This window comes from Penicillium rubens (genome assembly GCF_028828025.1).
Source record: "Penicillium rubens strain IBT 27055 chromosome Unknown utg000002l_segment0_segment0, whole genome shotgun sequence".
NCBI lineage: Eukaryota > Fungi > Ascomycota > Eurotiomycetes > Eurotiales > Aspergillaceae > Penicillium > Penicillium rubens.
In genome coordinates this window covers 2,211,925-2,234,756 of record NW_026890600.1, presented here as the reverse complement: position 1 = coordinate 2,234,756, position 22,832 = coordinate 2,211,925, and the positions used below count along the sequence as shown (strand labels likewise).

The 22,832-nt window shown below is 51.7% G+C and overlaps 6 protein-coding genes across 6 annotated transcripts; 1 reads left to right on the top strand and 5 right to left on the bottom strand.

Moving 5' to 3' along the window:
* Positions 1 to 247: 247 nt before the first annotated feature.
* On the bottom strand, positions 248 to 8,247 carry N7525_003303 (type I polyketide synthase; the record flags this gene model as incomplete). The annotated part of the gene is made up of 6 exons (XM_061212661.1): positions 248 to 1,147; positions 1,202 to 1,522; positions 1,592 to 6,249; positions 6,317 to 6,854; positions 6,911 to 7,436; positions 7,493 to 8,247. The coding sequence occupies 6 exons, from the start codon at positions 8,245 to 8,247 to the stop codon at positions 248 to 250; spliced, it is 7,698 nt and encodes a 2,565-aa protein (XP_061069682.1).
* A 725-nt stretch (positions 8,248 to 8,972) lies between these two features.
* On the top strand, positions 8,973 to 9,826 carry N7525_003302 (uncharacterized protein; the record flags this gene model as incomplete). The annotated part of the gene is made up of 3 exons (XM_061212660.1): positions 8,973 to 9,014; positions 9,077 to 9,095; positions 9,150 to 9,826. The coding sequence occupies 3 exons, from the start codon at positions 8,973 to 8,975 to the stop codon at positions 9,824 to 9,826; spliced, it is 738 nt and encodes a 245-aa protein (XP_061069681.1).
* Positions 9,827 to 9,966: 140 nt separating this feature from the next.
* Positions 9,967 to 10,747, bottom strand: N7525_003301 (uncharacterized protein; the record flags this gene model as incomplete). The annotated part of the gene is made up of 2 exons (XM_061212659.1): positions 9,967 to 10,368; positions 10,625 to 10,747. 2 exons carry the CDS (start codon positions 10,745 to 10,747, stop codon positions 9,967 to 9,969), a joined length of 525 nt encoding a protein of 174 aa, XP_061069680.1.
* Positions 10,748 to 11,275: 528 nt separating this feature from the next.
* On the bottom strand, positions 11,276 to 12,225 carry N7525_003300 (p24 family protein; the record flags this gene model as incomplete). The annotated part of the gene is made up of 4 exons (XM_002559250.1): positions 11,276 to 11,293; positions 11,352 to 11,539; positions 11,616 to 11,823; positions 12,028 to 12,225. The coding sequence occupies 4 exons, from the start codon at positions 12,223 to 12,225 to the stop codon at positions 11,276 to 11,278; spliced, it is 612 nt and encodes a 203-aa protein (XP_002559296.1).
* A 989-nt stretch (positions 12,226 to 13,214) lies between these two features.
* On the bottom strand, positions 13,215 to 20,887 carry N7525_003299 (putative myosin class II heavy chain (MHC); the record flags this gene model as incomplete). Its single annotated transcript, XM_061212658.1, has 2 exons — positions 13,215 to 19,957; positions 20,788 to 20,887. The coding sequence occupies 2 exons, from the start codon at positions 20,885 to 20,887 to the stop codon at positions 13,215 to 13,217; spliced, it is 6,843 nt and encodes a 2,280-aa protein (XP_061069679.1).
* Positions 20,888 to 21,238: 351 nt separating this feature from the next.
* On the bottom strand, positions 21,239 to 22,303 carry bgt1 (1,3-beta-glucanosyltransferase Bgt1; the record flags this gene model as incomplete). Its single annotated transcript, XM_002559252.1, has 3 exons — positions 21,239 to 21,635; positions 21,687 to 21,980; positions 22,044 to 22,303. The coding sequence occupies 3 exons, from the start codon at positions 22,301 to 22,303 to the stop codon at positions 21,239 to 21,241; spliced, it is 951 nt and encodes a 316-aa protein (XP_002559298.1).
* Positions 22,304 to 22,832: the final 529 nt, after the last annotated feature.

Genomic DNA, 22,832 nt, shown 5'->3' with positions numbered 1-22,832 from the left:
ACAATCCCTTGTTCTCCACTGATAGTCGCCGACATACTCGATGGGGAATATTTCTCACTGGGACATGTGATAATCCATAAGACATTAAGCGAATTTGAAGGGAAACGTTTGGGATTCAATCTTTATGCCAAAATAAAATAAACAGAAAAGGAAAAGATTGTAGAGTAAAGTACATTGCCAAAAAGGGCAAGAAATCAATATATGGCAGGATATGTGCTCAGTCAAAGAGCGTAAATGAGGAAAACATTCATTCTTGGCCAGTTCGGCCTTCAACCACATCGAGACACCACTCAGTCTTGAGGTCTGGAGTAAGTATACCCGATTTCTTCAGAATGGTCTCAGCAAGAGCCGGGACAGATTCACTGGTCAAAATCTCCAGGATCTGCAAATTAGCTTCCAACTCGCGGGTGATCCAGTTTCTGATCTCAATAGCGACCAGTGAATCCAGCCCATAAACAGTGATAGGTGCAGCAGGATCAAGGTCTTCCATCGGACGCATAAGGATACTAGAGATCTTGTTGAGCACGGCAGCCCCAACGATGGCCTCGGCCCCTTCGCGGGACTTCGATTGCCGGATAGCAAGTCCCGGCGAAATCTCGGTACCGTTGTGCGCAGACTCGGCCAATTCACCCGCGCCAGCGAGGGTGGAGAGGCGCAACAGGTGCGACAGTTTGGTATCGTTTACCCAGAAGGGCTGTTCACTGGCCGGTGTGGATTTGACAGCTCCAAACCCAGCCACACAATGACCCTCGCATGAAAGGTCGAACTCGTCGCGGATAGCTGCGGTAACAAGACCACGGATATCTGTTGCGTCGACGGAGGCCGTCCCGAGTTGTTTGGAAATTGCCTCGCGCTTCTGGTCGTCGGAGAGGTATCCGACTCCACGCACAATGGGGAGATCGATTGTCGAACAGCGCATCTTGGCTGTCTCGGGGTACTGCGCGAGCGCTGCCATGAAGGTTCCACTGGCTGCGTAGGGGGATTGGCCCATATTACCAACGAAACTAGCGGCGGATGAGAGGTTGACGAAGAAATCCACGCTGCCCTTAGTTGTTGTCAATGCCCGTTGAACGTTCCAGATTCCGTGGACTCTGGGCATCATCACGGTCTGGTAGTCCGCAAAACTAAGCTTTTCAAAGAGCGTATCCTAAGAAAGGAGTTAGTGGAGATGACCTTTGTAACTTGGTGTGAAGAGACTTACCCGGAGAACCATAGCGCCAAATACAACGCCACGAGCGGGAGGCATGCGAGCGAGGAGCGGAACAAGATTTTGCTCCACGCTCTGCTGATCCGCCACATCGCAGCAACAGACCTCCACATTGACACCCTGTCGAGTAAGATCTTGAATAGTCTGCCCAGCCGTTTCAGTCTTAACACCACTGCGAGAGACCAGGATAAGGTTCTTGGCTCCCTTCTCTGGCAACCAACTGGCAATGTCGAGACCAATGCCGCCGGTCCCACCGACGATGATATATGAAGCATCTGCGCGAAGAAGATTTTCATCTCTTCTAGCGGGGTGGACCTGTGTGGTGAGTTAGCGTAAAAATTCATTCGGTCTAAACACGAGCGTCATAGATTTGAGCAAACATACCTTAACCATGGAGTCATCCGTGACCTGGACGACCATTTTGCCGATTACTTGGCCACCCTGCAACGCCCGGAATCCAATCTCAACATCTGAGATGGGAAGAGTGGTGACAGACCACCTTGACTGGGCGTTGGTGTCGACGAACAGCTTGAACGCATCACGCAGAAGCCGTTTCGTCAATTGCGGGCGCTTCTCTCTGACTATCCCCAAGTCAACAGATGCGAAAGAGATATTCTTGTTGAAGTGAGCCATCTCTAATCGAGAGTTGGTCGTAATATCTCGCTTGCCCAGTTCAATGAAGCGACCAAACGGCGCAACACACTCGAATGTTGCTTGCAAAGCATCGCCACTGAGCGAGTTAAGAGCAACATCCACACCCTCACCACCAGTGGCGTGTTGAATACCTTCAGCGAATGACATGTCACGGCTGAAGAAGATATTGTCTTCCTTGAGCTGGTAGGTTTCCATGAGGAAGTTTTTCTTCTCGGGGCTGCCGACGGTTGCGAAAATATTAGCTCCAACACTCTGAGCAATGATAATTGCAGCTTGGCCAACTCCTCCTGCAGCGGCGTGAATCAGGACACTCTCATCTTTAGTCAGTCGACCCAGGTCAATAAGTGAGTAGTAGGCAGTACAGAACACAGCTGGGATGGAAGCTGCGATCTCGAATGGCATATCGTCGGGAATGACCCAAGATCCAGAGGCTGGGCAGCGAGTGAAAGTAGACAGTGAGCCTGGTGACATCGCACATACACGATCTCCAACTTTGAAGTCAGACACCGCAGCTCCCACTTGAGTCACGACTCCGCTACACTCCTGTCCGAGTCTATCGCCTTGAAGTTGGCCCATGGCCATCAAGACATCTCGGAAGTTGAGACCGGTGCTGTGGACCTGGATCTCAATGTGGTCTTCCGGCAGGGCTCCATTGCGGGAAACATCATCTGTGAAGTAAAGCTCATCGAGACCCCTCCCAACTCCAGCAGCGAGTCGTAAAGCCCGATCTTGTTTGAAGGGCTGCATCTGGGGAGGCGCATCTGGCGTCTCTTGCTGGACACTGAGGTTCAATGCGTTGTTATCAATCAAGCGGGGCACACAAACGTTGCCATTTCGGACAACAAACTCCCAGTCGTTCTGGTCCAGCTGTGATTTCTGACAGAAGACTCCGTTGAATACCTTAAGTATGTGGTTCACGGCCTCAGCGTCGGGCATGTTCTCCCGTTCTCCTAGATCAAGTGTTGCGAATTGCAGACCAGTCTCTGATCTCACAGTGCGAGCCAGTCCGATGGCCATGTTCGCGCCAAGGGATTCCAGGTCAGTTTTACTGTGACGGACAACCCACAGTAGACCTCGAGCCCGGCTCAGAAGACGTTGTAGTGTCTGGAATTTTTCGTGAGTCAGGTGTGACAGGATCGAGCGATCCATTCCCCCAAGGAAAATACACCATTTCCCGGTGACATCAACCTCATCAGAGTCCGCAGCAGTAATGGGCTCAACACCGGTGATCTTCCTGAGGCCAGATTCAAGGCTAAGGGATGATACACTGCCGATTGAGTCACTTCCGAGAACCACAACATCACCGGCGTTTGCGGGACCCGTTATTGGGGTATTAGCGGTGGATGTCATGAGACAACCAGATTGGAACGATGCTCCAGGGAAATCCTCGATACACAGATCGACCCCAGAGAAGTCATTCTCCTTCATCACGTTGCTCCATCCTTCGACGGTGAGGAGGGGTCCGTCCTTGCGGAATTTGTCATTGGCCAGCCACCACCCCGGGAGGAGTGCGAATGGGAAGTGAATCGCCTTTGGCACGGTTTCTTCAATGAGTATGATCTTCCCACCAGGCTTCAAAAGGCCTCGGATGTTTGACATTGTCTGGCTGATGTCGGGAGTAGCATGCAGCACGTTGCAAGCAACCACAACGTCGTATGTGCCATTACTGAAGCCTTGGGCAGTGGGGTCATCCGACACATCTAGTGCCTGGTACGTCATGAGATTTCCCCAGCTCTCGAACTTTGTCTTTGCCTTTTCAAAGAAGGCGGGAGAGATGTCGGTGTAGATGTAGTGGCCGAACCGAGGCGTAGATCCTCCTTCGCCTCCGCCCAACCTCTGCAAAATAGGCAAGGTGGCACCACCTGTTCCAGCACCGATCTCAATAATGTTGAGTGTAGGGTTTTGATGTGCCATCTTGTCAACGCAGACAGAGACATTGGCGTAAGCCTCACGGAGAGAGTCAAGGTCACTGTAGTATCTTCCGATTCCGTCATCCTCCAGAAGCACAGTCAAGGCGTCTACCTTACCCCTGAGGATTTGAGGAAGTAACTCTCCCACTCTGAATGCCAACTCACCTGCTCCATTGACAGTTCTATTCTGTTCGAGAACATCAAGGGGCAAGGGATCTTTGAAGCCCGCCTTTTGGCAAGTGTTCTGAGCCCAACGATAGAACTTCTGATGATGTGGCTCGAATGTCGATATTTCATCTTCGGTCACTGAGTTGACCATCTGTGTGAGGTAGTGCTCTGCCACAGCTTCGAGTCGCTGCATGCGCTTCATTCCTTGAGCCGTATCAGTCTCGGGGCGAGGGAGCTGCCGATAATCTTCGGCGGAGAGGAAATCGAAGCAGGGCTCATATTGCATCTTGTAGCAAATCTGATCAGGCGAAGTGTCCTTTGAGCCTTTGATATCGTTCGATACCGGCACCAAAGTGATACCATTGATGTCAATCAACGGATTCGCTGGGTTGTTGGAAGCAGTAGCGAATATGCGGTTGGTGTCAGGATTACTTGCAGATTCATTTCCTGACATGCTGCCATAGAGCTGCAGTACAGCACCAGCACTTATTTCTTGGCACAAGGAAATGGAGATCTGCTTAACATGTGACGGCACATGGGTGATTTGCGGCCCAGGCTCGCCATATCCATGAAGGACCCACGTAACTTGACTACATAGGTCGAGTGTAACGGGGTGCACAATGCAGGGGGTCTCATGTCCGTGAGGCATCGCTGCCTTCGTGTCGGGGATACGCAAGGTAGCGATTGCTAGATGATCCCTGCTCACGGAGATATCGGTGAGTCCTCGGAAAAGAGGACCGTAATGGACACCACCTTTAGCGATGTTCTCATAGAGGAAAGTGCTGTCCACGGGCAATTTGCATGAATTTCGCATATTCAATGCTTGTTGAGTAAACCGTGCAGTCTTCTCCAGCTGCTGTCGAGAGCCATCGACAGGATTGACGTCCTTGGCTTCTTGCACCATAATGAAACCATTGCAGTGTTGGTCCCATCCACGGCCCTCAGCCCATGAGAAAACCTTGAACTCGTGCCAGCCGAGGACGGATTTGCTAGGGGCTTCCGATCTGGATGGTTTCAAACTCAGCATTGTCTCCACGGATGAATTGTCCGGAATAGTGAGGACACGGTTAATGAAGATATCGCGGATATCGATCTTTCCGGGCGTAACATGGTGCAGCTGTGCGTGTTGTGATATAGCCTCCATGGCCATGGCCAAGAATCCGGTCATTGGATACACAGTTGTACCATATACTCTGTGTTCGCGAATCCAAGGGTGGTCTTCTGCACGAATGATGTTCCTCCATCGAGGCTCAAAGTCGACATTCTCCATGCACAATGAGCCAAGGATATCGCTCCGAGCGAACTGACCACGGAAATGGTTATCAGCTACCCGGGAGCTAGACCAGTATCTTTCCGAGTGGTTCCATGGATATCTAGGAAGATTGGTCAAGACGGCTGGCTTCCTTGTCGTTGTTTTCACGTTGGGGAAGTTGATAGCCTGGAAGTTGAGGTTCATGCCTTGTGTGAAGAGCGAGCCAGCGAGGTTTTGGACAGCCTCGATGTCATCTACCTTGCGTTTCAGAGTGTGCAGGTACTGCACATTAGAGTTTGGGGCGTATGTCTGCGCAATGTCTTGAACAGGTGTTTTCAGGGCAGGGTGAGGGCCGATTTCGACCAATGTGGTGATTGGTGTATTTGCCTGCTCATCAGTGACAAGGCTCTTCAGACTCTCCACAAACTCCACTCGAGAGACCAGATTATCGACCCAGTAGGAGGCATTCAAAGTCCTTCCCGGGACCAATTTTCCATAAACGGTCGAATGGAATGGAACCTCGGAGTCGCGAGGCGCAATCTTGCCGATCAGACATCGATACTCCTGCGACACGATCTTCATATGGTGGGAGTGGTAAGCAACATCGACCTGCAGTCTCCTGGTGAAGATCCCTTCTTTGTCCAAGGCAGCCTGGAGATCGGTGATGACATCTGCATCACCAGAGAGAGTTACGCTCGAGTCGCTGTTCACACAAGCAATAACCGCCCGATTCCCTCGCATGGCATCCAAGATTTGCTGAATGTCTGAAGCGCTGGCTCCAACCGCCAACATACCTCCCTTGATAGACTTGTCGTTTGCAACCAGATTGGCTGCGACGCCACGAGAGTACGCCACGCGAACACATTCTTCGAGATTCAGAATGCCCGCCGCGTAAGCTGCTGCAATCTCTCCACTAGAATGGCCGACTACTGCCTTCGGGTGAATGCCCCAGGATGAGAGCAAATCAACTAACGCTAGCTGTACAGCAGTGCAAGCGGGCTGGCTCATGTATGCAGCAGAGATAGAGCTCGCGCTAGGGTCAGTCAAAAGCAATTCATCTTTATATGGGACGTTAGTGTCTGAAAATATCGTTGTCGACAGTGTCGGGGTTGAATTGAGCCATACCTATAATCGAGAACGTAGCACCGAGCGATTTCAAGCAAGTGTCCACGTCCCGCATAGTCTGCTTGAACACCGGGTAAGTGCTCAGAAGTTCTTTGCCCATGCCGTGCCATTGTGCACCTTGTCCAGTAAACACAAAGCCGACAGTAGGCTCTTTGGAAGAACGAACAGGCACTGCGTTGTTATCCAGCGATGCTGTCAGCTCCTGACTGAGGACTGCAGAGGACGCCAATCTCCAAGGCAAGAATGTCCGTCGCTGTCCCAGCGTATAGGCCAAGTTACCCATAGCGCTGTCGTCGAAAACAACTGGGAAAAGATCGAGGTACGTTGCAACTGATTTTCCAAGGTGAAGAGCAGCCTGTTTATCGTAGGCAGACACAACGTACAACTTGCGCTTCAGAGGATCGTCGTTTTGGGCAAGGTCGCCTTGGTGTCGGGGACCACGCTGTAGAATAACATGGGCGTTGGTCCCGCCGAAGCCGAAGTTGTTCACACTCGCGTAGGGTTTGCCACGGGGCCACGGCATCAGCTTCTTGGGAACCTAGTTGCGTGTTTAGCTAGGTCTCGCTGATACTCCAAGACGGCTTTCGATCTCACCTTCATATTCCACTTCTCCATGGGTATCTCATCGTTCGCCTTCTCGAAATTGCAATTTGGGGGTACAAAGCCTCGCTCAAGTGCCAGGGCCGTTTTGATCACAGAAACAACACCGCTTGTTCCTTCAAGATGACCAATGTTCGATTTCACAGACCCAACCAGCAACGGTTGACGCGGGGTGCGTCCTTTTCCAAAGACGGCATTCAATGCAGTAGCTTCGAGGGGATCACCAACTTTGGTTCCTGTGCCGTGAGCCTCGACAAATGCTGTCAAGGACGGGTCGATCCGTGCCTCTTCGTAGACTTGACGAATCAATGCTTCCTGTGCCTCGCCATTCGGCATTGCAATACCTCTGGTCCGTCCATCCTGGTTGAGACCACTGTTAATAATTACAGATCGGATGACATCTCCAGCAGCTTCTGCATCCTCCAAAGATTTCAATATAATACATCCAGCACCTTCACCTCGGCCAAAGCCAGTACCGCGATGATCAAATGCATATGAACGACCAGTGTCAGAAAGTAGTCTTTGAGGAATGACCAGTCAGCTTCGATATGTTACGGGACTGCCAGTTTCACTTACCTGGAACGTGTCATGGCGATGAAAGCCTCGGGGGTTATATTCAGGTGGCATCCTCCCACAATGGCCATTGAACATTCACCATTCCGGATACTCTGACAGGCCAGATGCAGAGCAGACAAGCTGGAAGAGCAAGCTGTGTCCACTGTAACACTAGGCCCATTCAAATCAAAATAATACGAAACCCGGTTCGCCTGCAACGACATGGCGGTTCCGGTGGAAGCATACATGGGGATAGCGGTCGCATCTCTCGTGTTGTTGATTTCGTAGTCGGGGTATGATCCACCGGCGAAGACACCCACCTTTTGGCCGGTGATCTCATGGCTTGTGATTCCAGCGTTCTCGAGCGCTTCATACACACATTCGAGAAAAATTCGTTGCTGCGGATCCATTGATCGTGCCTCTTGGAGTGTAATGTTGAAGAAGGGCGCATCGAATAGGCCAATGTCTTCTGTCAGGAAGTGGGCGCCTACTGGGTTGAAGGAGCCTGGTCGATCCGGATCAGGGTGATAGAACGAATCAGCGTTGAATCGGGTCTTTGGGATTGGTGACCAGGCACTTCGGCCTCGAGAGCAGAGATCCCAGAATTCGTCGGCCGTCGAAACGTCTCCGGGGAGGCGGCAAGACATGCCGATGATCGCTGTTCGCTTGGGCACATCGCCGGTGGCATTATCGGGGATATCACTAGGCGTCTGCAAAGATCCATTTGCACTCTCAATAACTGGCGTTCCAGTCCCAGAGGGCTGTTGAAGGCGCATCTTTGAAATAGGTTCAGTGTCTGGTTTGAAGATGTCGAAGTATGTACCTGGCAGTGATCACCGCCAATGTCCAGCAAGTGTCCAAAGAAATATCGATTTGCAAGAAAAGAATGTATAGAATAGTACAATCACGCAGTGTTCGAAACGGGCAATCGGTTCATCCAAGTACTTCCTGGATGGCGAAAAAAACAACAACAACAAGGGCGTTAAGATGGTTAGAGTACCAACCACCCTTGCATTACCATCCAAGCACACGCGTGCCGATCTCTGTCCAGCGGTTTCCCGATTGAAACAGGGGATTTAACCTTGAATCGGGCAATGCTGGGTCGAGAGAAGGTGTGTGCTTGTTTTCCTTGATGACGAATCCAGCAAATCGCACCTGCGCAGGCATATCAATGGGGTCCTCCATGCATCAAAGCATCCCCTCCACTCGTTTTTCCATTAGTTGTTTCCAGGGCTGTAGATCAGGATCAATAGATCTGATGTTGTCTTGCCATATCTTTGCGATAATCGATAGTGTTTTTTTTTTCGATGCCCTTGCTAAGGCGAGGGTGCGTACTTTCGTACATTCCAAACACAGGGGCAAACCCCAGGGACCCTGGCAGATTCCTGACGGCATAATTCACCATTGATGCCTCCTCGCGTAGCAAGTATCTTTATAGCACCCTCCGAGAGACATTCTATCTCGCGTTTTTCTCCGAAATATTCCCCAGCTGATTATCACAATGAAGTTTCTCTGTCTCCCAGGAGGCTACTGCAGCGCCAAGGTATGTCAAGCCTTTTGTCACGTGGAATGAGACCATTCAGGTGAAGCTGACTATTACAACAGGCTCTCAAAACACAGCTAGGTAAGCTGTGATTGATGCGATAGATTTTGGACGAGAACTAATGGTAGATCCCAGGCCCATTCTGCGATGCCCTCGCGTCCAATGGAAACGCCAGCTTCCATTACACTCAGGGAACCACTGAGGTGCATGTCCCCCCAGAATTTGCCGGGTTTTTCGGTCCGCCGCCGAACTATACCTTCATGGAGGTCAATGGGCCTGTGATCCAGGCGAACATGCGCGACTTCCCGAGACGCGACACCCCAGAAGAGGCAATCAAAGCCGCTGTGCAGGCGGCTGGTGATCCCTCATTCTCGTGTGTCACTGAGGTCATGGACCGTCTGGTTGGCATTCTCGACAGTAACGACGACATTGGTGGTGTGATTGGCTTCTCTGAGGGTGCCCAGACTGCCGCATCACTTATTCTTGAAGAGCGAAGAAGGGAGAGTGAACTTGGTCGGATCCCTCGACTTAAATGCGCGATTATGTTCGGTGGATGGCCACCGGTGCACCCGGTGACTGGCAAGGTTGTTACGGCGGACGACTATTATGAAGTACCGATCACTATTCCCACCTGTCATGTTGTCGGTGCGTCGGATCCGTTCCTTGACGGGTCAATGGCACTGTACAATATGTGCGATCCAGATACCGCCGATCTGTTTGATCATGGAGCGGGGCATTTAATTCCAAGAAAAAAGCAGACTGCCGACGAGATTGCTGTAGTCGTGCGCGAGATGATCAACTCTGTGGCTTGATTTGTATAACATTTGGATCTATCTAGCAATACACCAGAAACAACCCCGTTGGGATTTACACTGTATTTCTATAACACGTGCATTTCATGTTCAGTTCATAAATAGAAATAAATATAGAGATCACCCTATCGCTTTTTAGTCTACTCCAACAGCGGCCTTGACTCCGCTTCTTCCTCCACTTCAGTCTGACCCTCTGATCGACTCGATTGAGAAACGAGACCAACAAAAGACCCAACCCCCAAAATCCAACCTCGCCACCTTGATGACCCCTGCTCTTCCTCGTCAGCCCGCTCATACTCCGTCTCCCTCCAACGCCACCGGGTCCGGCGCACAAGCCACACCAATCCAACCCCTACCACGCCCAACGCCAGTATCGCAAGCACAGCACCCATTACTGATACGACAGTCAAGGTGCTAGCATGGCACCCAAATGGCAGAGCTCTTAGCTCCCATTTCTCTTTGGCACCAAGGGGGCAGATGTTCTCTGAGCCGAAAGGCGCAAATATTGGAACCCGGGATGGGTTAGGAACACACGTTGAGGACTATAACATAACAATCAATAGTCAGCTTCCTCCAGCACGGAGCGGAAGATCATAGGTCTGATGGTGCTGATCAAGTCAAAGCAAAAGCAATAATGGGGGCCTGTGGTATGTGTGGCCTTGAAACCCCTCTCCCATTCTGGTCGGCGATGCAAGGGAGCAGTATGTAAAACACATTTGGTGGAGAGGGTTGATCGGAAAGGGAGAGGCGGGAATCAAAGTTATAGGAAGGAGCTGGTCATAAGAGGATTTGACATACTATAGCACACCAGCTGCAGGCAACATCACCAGTCAGGCAGCTTGAACACGACTGTCGACCCCAGCAGACATGGAAGAGCGGATCGCTGGGGTCATTTAGGGAGCTGAAGTTTCCCTTGTCCATCACTGTTTAGGTAGAACCCCCTGTAAGGTGCTCGTGATATTCCTTGTTCGTATCCCCAATACGTCAGATCTCCTCCCTTGCAGAGAGAACGGTCGTACTTTGCCTCTGCTAAGTTGCGGGTTCAATCTATAGGTGAAATAGAAGGATTGCGAGAAGTCGAAATCCCTTTTACTTTGTACCTTTATTTGTAGCCCAAACATGAGACATTTGGATCGAAATTCCCGCAGTCTACATTTTTGGGCTGCGGTACTTTTTGCCAGCCAGTGACTGCCCTCGGGACATCTACAACACAACTTCGGGAGTATACAAGTCCCACATAGAGATCATCTGGGTCACTGTGGTAGTACAGATTGATATATTATATAGGATGATCGCATGACACCGTGGCGTGAAAACGTGATAAATTTATCCTGGTAAATCGCGCTGAAACCGAACTTGGCTCGGAAATACCAAAATCCACCGCTCGTCGACATATGCATAAAAGGGAAAAGGATATGTTTTTGATCAAGGAAAGACGGTAAATCTGGTTCAGACCACACGCTTGACCTGTATATCGAACATTAGTGTCTCATCTTCCGGTATCTCACCAAAGAAGCCCACGTACCTCGAAGAATCTCTTGAGCCACCACACCTGGAACACACCCTCGCCAATAACCACCATAAGCTGGAACATACTCCACCATTTCACCCGGCCGTTGGTGCTCTCTGCGGTATTACGGTGTACTCGCTCACGCACGACAATGTACGACTGCTCATCCTTCACCTGCGTCAAAGCCTCGCTAAGTCTTCGAACTAAATAGTACCAGATGATCAGTCACGATATTCCTATAGTATTTCTCTCCAGTCAGCCGTTCATCCCCGCGCTTACCTTCGACCTCGAGAGGATCCTGCGCCATCTCGTGTTCAGGCACGTAGACAATTCCGTGGACATTGAAGGAGACCTCCTTGGAGTTCGAGGTCCAGCCCTCGTTGCTGAAGCAGTAGTTGTATTTGCCGTCCGCCTGTGCGGTGAAGGAGTAGTCGTCGGAAGCAACGGCTTGCTTGAAGTATTGGCGGTTTCTCAGGGGATCCTCGACCTGCCGCGACCGAGCGTTAGCGTTTGTGTTCTCACGTTGAATAGCTCCTCAATTCCCCCTGTAGCAACCGGGCTAGTCCAAGGCGTAAAGCACTCTGTTTCTGGCTCCGATATATGGCAATGCCACCATCGGAGCAGAAGGGGACTCCCGAGTATCCAAAACACCCAACACCAAGACCGGGGCCGGGACCAGGATAGTTCATACCCAGAAATCAACCTCAAGGTTTCCACTTCCTCCAAACTCGCGATCTCCAACCTGGAAAGTGACAGTCATGACGTCGTCGCGGTGCAGTGCCTCGTGGAAGCATTCTCGTGAGTGAGCCTTGAGCTGAATGGTGTGTGCGGTCGCAGCGGTGATCCACCCCAGCGCGGTTACCAGGATGGTGCTTGTTGAGAATCGCATGGTGGAATACTTGGCTGACTGCGACGAGTCTGAAGAATTGACGAGTGAGTGGTGGTGATGTTCGTTGGTTGTCAACGCGCAAGGTGTCAATTGGCGGCGCTCGGACCACTTCCAGTAAACACCGCTCCGCCTTGAGATTCGGTCTTGGCTTGGTGTATACAGTTGGGTAGACCGAGATTGTACTAAGGTAATAAGGATAATTGGGTCTTCCTGGTCTATCTATTGTTGTGCTCATCAGATCTTGAAGTCTCTCATGGGATTTGCATTTATTCAAATGACCATGTAAAATCTGGCGAGCTATACCGCAACATATATATCCTTTCACTATGTATCAGCTACAAATAGTCAAGCCTTCAATGTATATACAAGAACAAAGGAGGTTGATACCCCAATGAGAACACTCTTTGTGACATTAACGTAGCAAGAATTCTGAATTTATTTGGAAATTGTAAACACTTGAACAGTAATAAGCTAGAAACGCAACGGGGAAGCGCGTGTATCAACAAGCTACATCTAACAACATCACAAAAGTGGGGTGCATGGGTAATATAGAACAATCAGAAAGTAAAGAATGACAGAGATTGACTATTAGTATGTATAGAAGGGTAGTAAATGATAGGACATGAAAAAAAGTAAAGAGGATATTCAATGTACAAGGTTCTTCGGGGAGATGGGAGGGAAAAAAGCAAGCGAAATAACGGTGTGGTATCAAATCCGAAAACGCAAACGTTGATCAACGGCCATGAAGCCGGAAGATAGGTATGTATGTCGAAAGGGGGAATATGGATGTAACGAGAGGAGAGAAATCTGCAAAAGTGGCGCTTGCACCAAACGCAGAGATAGCAGTAGACGATGAAAGCAAAGATATCACGGATCGACGAGTGGTTCTGTAATCCTTTTGCTGGTCAAAAGAAGAGAAAGGCAAAGAGATACCGAGACGAGATGGAAAGTTCAAAACAATCTATGGGTAGTGATCAAGGGCAGTGCAATCACTCTTCTTCAGTGGACGGTTCGTCAGAAGAGGATACGTCAACGTCAGCGTCGGCTTGAATATCGCTCTCTTCGGCTTCAGCTTCGTCAATTTGAGGCCCAAACGGACCCTCATCGTCCCTCTCCTTCGGCGAAGCCGAAACCATCCCATCAACGGTACTCTCGTTCTCATCCGCGAAGCTCCCATCCTCGTAGTTTGCCGGCTCAGCGTCATGGTCATAACTCGAGCGGCGGAGAAGAGGTGGCGTCTGAGGTGGTTCCGTGACAGGGGCCTGGCTGCGTACCGAGCCGCGTCTTGGGGCCGACTTCGAGCCTCTCAAGGGGCGAGTCTGTGCAAACCGTGCGGCTGCACTGGTCTGCGAGCCAGAACCGTTCTCTCGGACGTGGGAGCTCGGGGGTGTTAGCAGGCCTGATAGGAAGGCGCTTGCATTGCTGGGCTTTGACGGGGTTTGCTCGGAGGTGTTAGCGGCGGATTCGCGGCCTTTACGCCAATTTCCCCAGGCGGCAGCTGCAGCTAGGGGGAGGGAACGCGGTGAGGCAGCAAGGTCGGCAAGGGAGGGAAGGTTGCCGGTTGTTAGTCGTTCCTTTTCTTGCTGCTGCATTTGGAGGTTGGCTTTCAGACGGATGGCTGCGTCGCGGACGGCTTGCTGATTGAAGGAGGGCTTGGACACGGTCTGGATTATGTCTTGTAGGTCATCGATGCGGACGCCTAGGAGCTCACGCAGCCATGTGATCTCGGTGTCCTTCTCCTTGATCTTATTTGGCGCATCTTTGTCTATCGTGGAGACTTCTTGCTCGAGCTCTTCAATGCGTGTCTCGCGCTGCTGGAGCTGGTCCTGGAGGACGAAGATTGACTCGCGCAGAGCTTGAGGAGAGATCCGTTCAGGCTCTGCGGATCCCTTACTGTAGGACATGGACGGCGTTGCCCGCGAGTGAGAGGGGGCGGCATCTGGGACTGAGCTGGGGCTTGCCTTGGCGCTGTGGGCTGCCTCGGCAGCAGCACGGGCAGCAGCTTGAGCGATCTCAAGCTTCTCTTCGAGGAGGTTCACGCGCTCTTGCAGGTGCTTAGCCTTGTCCTCGGACAAAGCCATGCGCTCCATGTTATGGCTCTCACCACGTGCACGGTCCTCTGAAGAGTTATGCAAAGCGCGAGCGTGACGCTCACGGAGGTCATTGAGAATGCGTTCATGCATCTTGCGGGTCTCATCCATGGCAAGGTCCTTAGCAGCCAGGGCGGTGACCTTTGAATCCTTGGCTTCCTCAAGGAGAAGCTCGTAGCGCTCGCGAGCTGTATCGGTATCCATACGGTTGTTGTCAAGTTGAGTCTGCAGACGAATAATTTCGGCCTCCAGCTCGGCACGCACAATGTTGACCTGGCTGTTAGAGGCTTCAAGGTCTGCCTCCATCGAGGAGCGAGTGCGCTGGATCTCGACGCGGCTGCTCTCACGGGCTTCGATGAACTCTCGTTCGAACCGGGCAGCCTTGATCTGCAGCTCATGGTTCTCCGCCCGGAGGCTAGTGACCAGTTCATCCAGTCTAGCATTCTCTTTCTGAGATTGCTCATGGATGAACCTCAGCTTCGTGGCCTCTCGCTCGTTCTTTTCGAATTCGCGGACATCCTGCTCGAGCTTCTCGCGTAATTGGAGCTCGCGGGAGTGCGACGCCCGCAGCTCGTTGTACTTTGCAGTGTGCTCTTCCTCCTTTCTGCGCCAGGCAGCTTGATCACGAGTAATTTCGGCGGTGACATTGAGCATGTCATCTTGAAGACGATCGAACTTTTCAGTGAGGTTCTGGCGCGAGATCATGCTATCCTCGATGCGAGTCCTCAAGTGATCAATAGTCTCATGAAGAGACTTGTTCTCAGCCTTGGTAGTCTCCAGTTGACGACGGAAGTTATCGCTAGAAAGACGGTACTCGTCGAGGGTACCCTCAAGCGCGATGTTCTTCGTAGACAGCTCTGCGATAGTAACCTTGAGAGTCTCGCTCTCTTCCGCAAGTGACTCGGTGCGGAACTGCATCTTCTCGAAGTAAGGAATCTTCTCTTCCTTGAACTGCAGGAGACGAGATTCGGCATCCTCTGCAGCAGCACTGTGACGAGCAGCATCTTCCTCTGCAAACTTCAAGAGTCGCTGGAGCTCAGTCATAGCATCCTGCGCATCGCGGCGATCCTTGTACTCCTGCTCAGCACGCTCATCGGCAACTCGCAACATTCCCTTAAGGCCATCAATTTGGAGCATAAGGCTGTCGGCACCAATCTCCTCGGCCTCTGACAGGCGCGGGCTCGGGGGTTTCTGCAAGGCAACCTGCTGAGCCAATTGCTTGGCCATGGCTTCCTCGATAATCTCACGCATATCACCAACAGGGTCCTGAGCCAGCTTCTTGATAGTGAGGGCCTGCAGTTCGGCAATGCTTTCCTTGAGCTGTGCGATCTCGCTGTGGCTGGAGTGTGGGGAAACGCGTTGAGGGATATCATGGGTAACCAAAGCTTCCATGACAACATTCTTGAGCATCTCCAACTTGCGTTCTCTCATGTTGTGAGGCGAACGATCGCGGACCGCATCGTCCTCACCATCGTCATCCTCATCATCGGCATCACTGTCTTCCATCTCGGCGGATGTGCTGCGGAAGACCCTTCTGCTTGCAGTACCAGTGGCAATAGAAGCTACCGACTGCTGAATGACAGCCAAGGCACGTTCCATAGGGCCCAAGCGGTCGTCGATGGCGGAGCCGACAAGGTCGTTGATGCGACGATCGAAGAAGCGGTTACGGTTCATGAACTTCTCATCTTCACCGGCGGAGATCATGTCATCCCAGTCGCTGACATGGTCATTCTCAGTAACAAGCTGACGAACAGGGGACTGCAGACGAGAGATAAGGCTCTTCTGGGGAGAGAATGTAGCATTGCTGTTGGCATCAATGTCCGAGGCAAGTTTGGGAATGCTGAGCTTGTATGTCTTGGGAACGCCACCGGGGCTCGGGCTGGGTGCTTCGCTTCGGGCTTCCGCAGAACCAAACCGTTGCTCCTTCGTAGGGCCGCCCATCGACTCCGTGAGGTGGTCGTGTCGTGGTTGGAAGGGAGTCGCGTGGATCGTGTTGTAAGGAGTCGCTTGTCGCTCGATGCCGACATCTGCGTCGTCATCGTTCAGCTGTTCCATAACTGCATTCAGCTCCTCGTCGTCAGGCGAGTCGTTCTCGGAGTCCCACGAGTTGTCATCATTCTTAGGTTGGCGAGTAATGAATTCTGTTTGCACGCGGGTTGGAGTCTTGGACTCAGGCTCAGCGAGGTGATCTGGCGAGGTTGCCTTCTTAGGTGGGCTTGCGGCAGCGAAGCGAGAAGCCATGAGTCCGGCTTGCTTGGGTTTACTTTCAGTGGGACTCTTGGCAGGCTTTTCAATGGGCTGCTCCTTTGTGACATTTGCTTCAACAGGCTTTGGCTCGGCAAAGCTAGATGGCTGAACGGCTGTGGGAACAAACTCAGAAACAGCAGGCTTGAACTCGAAAGGCTGAGCGTTAGCCGACAACACAGTGCTCTTGACCGAGCTCTTGGATCCGTGAGGAGCATGGTCGACGCCCTTCGAGACAGTGACAGACCTATCGTCTCCCGCAGCAGGCTCCTTTGGTTCACGTTCTTCAAGAACAATGTCCTTCGAGGTCTCTGCCCGGACCGGTGACCCGGGTTGAGACGTGTTCTCAGCGTCTCGCTTCGCATCGAACAGAGTCCACGTGTCAGCTTCGCTGACAGGGGTACCGGTCCGCTCCACCGGGTTGTTCTCTTTAGGCATGGCATTCTCCTTGCCCTCAGCGACGGCATGGAGCGCACTCGAAGCTTGAGTGTTGCCCGCTTCGCCTAGAGGGTGGGTCGAGATGCTGTATCTAGCCTCGCCTTCAGCGTGGCCGACACCGCGACGCGCACGCTTGTGGCGGTCAGTAGGCACAGGTCGGCTATTGGAGTCGTCTCTGATGGCCTGTTCCTTGTCATTATTCTCCTTTTCAATCTCATCGGGCCGCACAATAGGAATAGCCTTAGACTTCTTCTCAGGCGTGGTGATCTCGCTGATGTTAATGTCGCCGAAGATCTTGGTGCGACTAGCCGGAGGCTGCTCGGAGCTGGCATTCGAATTGAGACTGGCAGAGGGATTGGGGTTGAAGACAGGTGCGTCGACATTAAACGATGCGGCAGAAAACTTGAATGCGCCACTACCACTGGCATTGCGCGGCTTGGAACTCAGTGAGCCGCTCAGGCTGCTACCAGGCGCGAATGAGGGAGGCGGGGCAAAACCGAATCCTTGCTCGCCCCTGCCGCCGAACTGGAATGTGTCATTGCCGAAGGGCACAGGCTGGGAATTGAACGATGCGGTAGGGTCGAATTCCTTGGCTTCAACGTTGAGGGATGAAATCGAGAGCTGCGACTGATGCCCTCCGTGGTAGGAGGGGCCGCTGGGCTGAGTTTCGTGCCACGGTCCTTGGCGAGTCTGCGGCGTACCTGCAACACTGGGATTTGTGTCAAGATCAGAACCATCCTGGCCATGGTGCTGTTGGTATTGGTCTCCGTAGAATTGGTGAGGAAGCTGGTGTTGGGTGAAAGGATGAGGTTGGTGATGGGAAGGGTTCTGTGCGTGGTGTTCATTTTCTGGCAATGCCCAGTGCGACTTCAGCATGCTGGCATTCAGGCCTGCATGGCTGACATCACGGTAATCGTCCTCCAATTGTCGGTCAATCGAGTCTTCCAGGTGGTAATCGGTATGCGTCATCTGGTCCAGCCCTCTTTGCAGAGTTTCGCTCAGATTATGCCCGTGGCCTCGAGGTGTAGGCTGGGCAATTTCGACGTTCGATGCATGGAAATGATCTGGGTGTCCATTGACCGGGGTCTGGGGGGCCTGGTATGGCAGGCCTTCCTGGCGCATACCATGGCCAAGTTGATCGTCGAAAACACCCTTTTCGTTGTATCCGGGGTGGAAGGACCCTTGGTCATGGAGCGGAGACACTGGTGACAGCATGGAGGAAAAGTTGCCCATTGCCCCTGGACCAGCCGAAGAAGTTGCCTGTCGGGGGTTTATGAAGCCTTGGGGAGTCATAGATCCCTGAGCAGGAGGCGTGGGCTGGAATTGGAAGGGGAATCCGCCCATCATATTTTGATCCGCACCCACAAATGGCGTCTGCATACCAAATTGTGAAGGTGATGCAATGGACCCCATAGTACCAGGTGTAGCCATTGAGGATTGATTGAAGTGAGGCGAGAATGGGTGGATATGGCCGAGGGGATTGCTTGCTGCAGACGTAGTAGGAATCGGCGGGGATGCGACAAGGCCCGGGAATGGAGTGCCACCGGGGTTGAGCGAGTAATCGGGTGAAATGGATTGTTGAGGTTCTTCGTCGCCGAACGACACCCCCAGAGCGCGTAGCTTTTCTTCTTGAAGCTCAGTGATATAAGCCTCCCACTTGGCCCTGTCTGGGAAATTGACGACAAGTGGTTCGCTCTTGGAAATTTCGTGGAGGTCATATGGGTCGGGATATAGGGGTCGACTGAGACCTCCTAGAGTCGTCGTTGTGGAGGGGTCCTCGGAATCGCCAATGGTGAAACCACGAACATCATACCCTTTGTTCTCCCATTCTTGCATTCGTTGTTGAACATCGGCCGGTGTTAGGAGACGATACCCAGCTTCCGAACCTCTCTTATCATTATGTGGCAGCTCGATTATGCAGGCTTTCCCACGCCAATTCATCTTCTTTCTCCGCCGTGGTGTTTGCGTAGCTGATCTGCTGATATCAGAAACTTGTGTTTTTGATGGACCTGGATCTTCCATCTTCGCAGTGTCCTCCGTCGCGTTTGCAGGTGGAGGAGGTAACGGCTTTTCTACCGGCGAGTTTGCCTCGACGGTAGGTGTATTTGAGTCTGACATGATGTTTCGTGGAGGGTCTTTATCGTAAGCGAAACCCCAAAAGTCCTCCTGTCGCAAGGTATCAGCGCGTTTGTGCAAAGTTTTGTTGACTTTTGCTCGCGCGGAGGCTTTTTTCCCGACGAAATCAGAGAGCGTTGGAGTTTTTAATAGATCGTCGGAACGAAAGTCGTCTTCCAGACCAAGCCAGTCGTCGGAAGCGTCGTCGGCAAAGTGATTCCTCGCAGTGATGAACGACGGTGCTTCACTTCCTGAGTCGTCGCTGAGCCAATTGCTGCGCTCCGTTCTAGGTTGACCAGTGAGGTACTGGTTGATCCAATCCTGCGTAAATTCCCGTATCGATTTCTCTCCGTTACTGGCGGCAAAATCGCGCTCCACGGGTTCAAGTGTGTCGTCGTTGGCGGCACTTAATCTCCGCAACTCGGTGTGGTTTGCTACTGACGAGACAGGCGAGCTGGGACCAGATCCGTCGTCAACCCCAGCGAATTCGATTTGGCTATTGGTCACTGACAGTCTCCGAGTGCTAGGTGCTGCATATGGGGATCCCCACGCGGTGGTGTAGTAGATGCTGCTTTCCGCTCTGCGATTGACCGGCGAAGAGGGCCCCGATTCCTCGGTTCCGCGATATGAGGATAGGAATGGGAGAGGCGGGGGTTCGAGAGTTATGCTCCGCGGAGAGGTTCGTTGACCGGGTGAACCAGCGGTCGACGGACTCGAGTCTCCCGATGGGGGAGAGGACAAGAGTAGTGAGGGAGCCAGACGCGATTCACGGATGAGGCGCGTGTCCCGCGAGTGGAACTGTGGAGAAGGCGCCGAGATGGCGGAAGAGACGGGGTGATCAAGATCTGTAGTCATCCAGTGTGGTTAGACTGGCATGTTTGGAGGGGTCAAGAAGGATTGAATCAAGCGAGTTGAAGAACAAAGTCCTAATCGCGTAGTAGCGCGGAGTAAGGAGCCCAATTCCGCAATCCCAGAAAAGGTTCAAAGAGAGGTAATATTAATGCATACACACACCTTCCGTGTCGACTCCTGCAGCAAGCACTTGCTTGCCGCTCCGCTTATCGTCCAGAATGTTGACGCATGGAAATCAAACCGAAATTGAAGACCACCGCTGGAAAGACAACCTGGGGCGAGACAATGTACAGGTTGTCGTTTTTAATTTTTCTTCCGATAGGCGCAAATGCAAGTAAATCAAAAGAAAAGCGGAATCAGAAACACGCTCAAGTCTGAAGCATCAAAGACCAGGATGGTGAACTAAGGGGAAAAAAAGGTCGGACGTCACGGGTATTGGATCGTCGTACGGAGTACCTCCTGGAGTGTGGGTAGTCCGAGCTAATGCGGTGTACAGGGTACCATAGGCCAATTCAATTATTATTTGTTGAGGACCGAGGCCGTTGGCTTAGTTTGTCTGGCTTGACAGAACTTCTACAACATATACGCATAACGCACATGTACCCAACGATGAATCTGATTCAAATGACCCTTGCCTTCTCCAAAATTTAAAGGATTAACTGTACTCCGTGTACTGTGTACTTCTACAGTGCTACACTTCCCCTTGCTTTCAAAGAGTACATAGCCCTGGAGGTAAACAATGAAAACTGGAGATCCAAAGAGATTCAGGGGTAGAACAACAGCTTTCCATGGATTCGACCGTTACCGTCCACGGGTACCAAACTTGAGGGGGTCGTGTTAGCAGTTTGACTAATCGTTTGCTTTTTCCCTAGCCAATCAACGTCGATTTTATGCCCAGAATCCCAAGGTTCGCGTCTTTTCATGTCGATTGGTGAAGATTTGTATACGCGCGCCCTTATCATTTCTCTTTTACTCTAGATAACATGGAAAAGCTTCATGTTGAGCGTCTTGAATCGGTTATAGATGCTCCACTGTCCTTTTACGCAAGTACAGATACAGGCATCATCGCGAAACATGCCTCGACGCTGCAGCAATACCCATGTGATTATTTACTTATACAATTAAAGACAATTAAACCATATTTCCATTGGAGTGGGATATAACTATACCCGGAATAAATCAATACAATCTGAAAAAAAAAAGAAACCGCTGGTTGCGGGCAAGACATCAAAGCAAAAACGCTTGGATGAAGCGGACAGATAAGCACACATAGTCTATTTGGGGCAGGTGGCGTCGAACTTGATCTTGCGCTCCGCAGTGAACAGGCCCCAGTGCTGCTCATCCTTCATCTCGCCGTTGTCACCCTTGGTATCGGGCTTCCAGGACTCATCGAAGGCCTCGAAGTAGAACAGGTCAACACCCCAGTCGAGCATGCCACAGATACCAGTCTTCCAGAACTTCTCAGCATTCTTGGTACCCGCCTTGGCATCCTCATAGTCCGAACCGCCATCGGTGGGCCAGCCGGTCTCACCGGTGACAATGTTGATCTTGTCGGCGTTGTCGCCGGCAATCTTTTGAATGTGCTCCATAGCGCCGACCATGTCATCGAAGTAGGTCTGGTAGGCCTTGTCGGCAGCAGTACCCTGCCAGTAAGCAAAGGCATTGGCCAAGCTATGACGGAGTCAGTATTGGTGCACGGAGTCCCCTTTCATTTCCACTTACACATATTTCACGACGGGCTCCTGGGTGAAGAGGGCGTCACCAGTGCCGTCAGCGAGCTTGTTCCAGCTCTCGGCGGTGCCGACAAGGACACCCTTGGGCACATTATCCATAACGTGACTGATATAAGTGTGGAGCTGGGGCCCGGTCAAGTCACCGCGGTAGAGAGTCTCGGATCCGACGGTAATGGCGTGAATGACATCCCCATAACCGGGGATGGCCTTCTGGATGGCGGCCCAATCTTTCTTGAAGGATGGCTCCTCCAACAGATTCTTGGTATCAGTAGGCTTTCCGACCCTAAGGAAGACAAGCTTGGTTAAAAATAGTTCTAATTAGGAGGGGAATAACAAAAGAACTTACCACATGCCGAGAACGACCTTGAAGCCCTTGTTTTTGGCAGCAGGCAGAATGTTTTCAGGAGTTTTGCACTCAGTGCCGGAGTAGGTACGGACGATAGTAGACATGTCCTTCAGGGCATCGAAGTCGGCCTCATAGTCACTGGTGGACTTGCAGGTACCGTCGGGGTTCTTGTTACCGAGCGAAAAACCAAGAGTACCCTTAGCAGAGACCAGGGCCGGGGTAGCGGCCAACACGAGGGAAACAAGACCAGAGACACGCATTGTGAAAGATGAGGTCGATGAAAAGAGAGTATTCGACCAAAGAGTGACGGAGAAAATAAGTAAGTTGAAAAGAATGTAAGGGTTAAAAGAAAATGAAGGTACGTCAGGGACCAAGAAGAAAGACCCAGTCGGAGATTGGGGGAATTTGAGGGTTTAGGCCCTGACAGGGTCTGGGACTTGCTTAAGGTGGAGGTCCCCCACTGGAGGTTATAGGGGGTGTAGATTGAACCAATTAACTTGGAAGATTCTATTCTTGGATCCGTGGATGAAACAATTCCCCTTTAAAAGTCTGGACTGTTTGATGATGCCGATATCATCCCTATATCCTTTTCCTCTTTTTATTGCTCTGTTCCTACCGGATTATAATTCCCTCGCAAGTTCAGATTACAATGAGATCTCTATCCAAGAGCCATCTTTGGCCATTCTTGATATGCTTGATTTTCTTCGAAGCAGTCGCAGAGTCGTGATGTCACTTTGACAACGCCCAGATGTCTACCTAGGTACACCTACCTACAACATAGGGCACCTA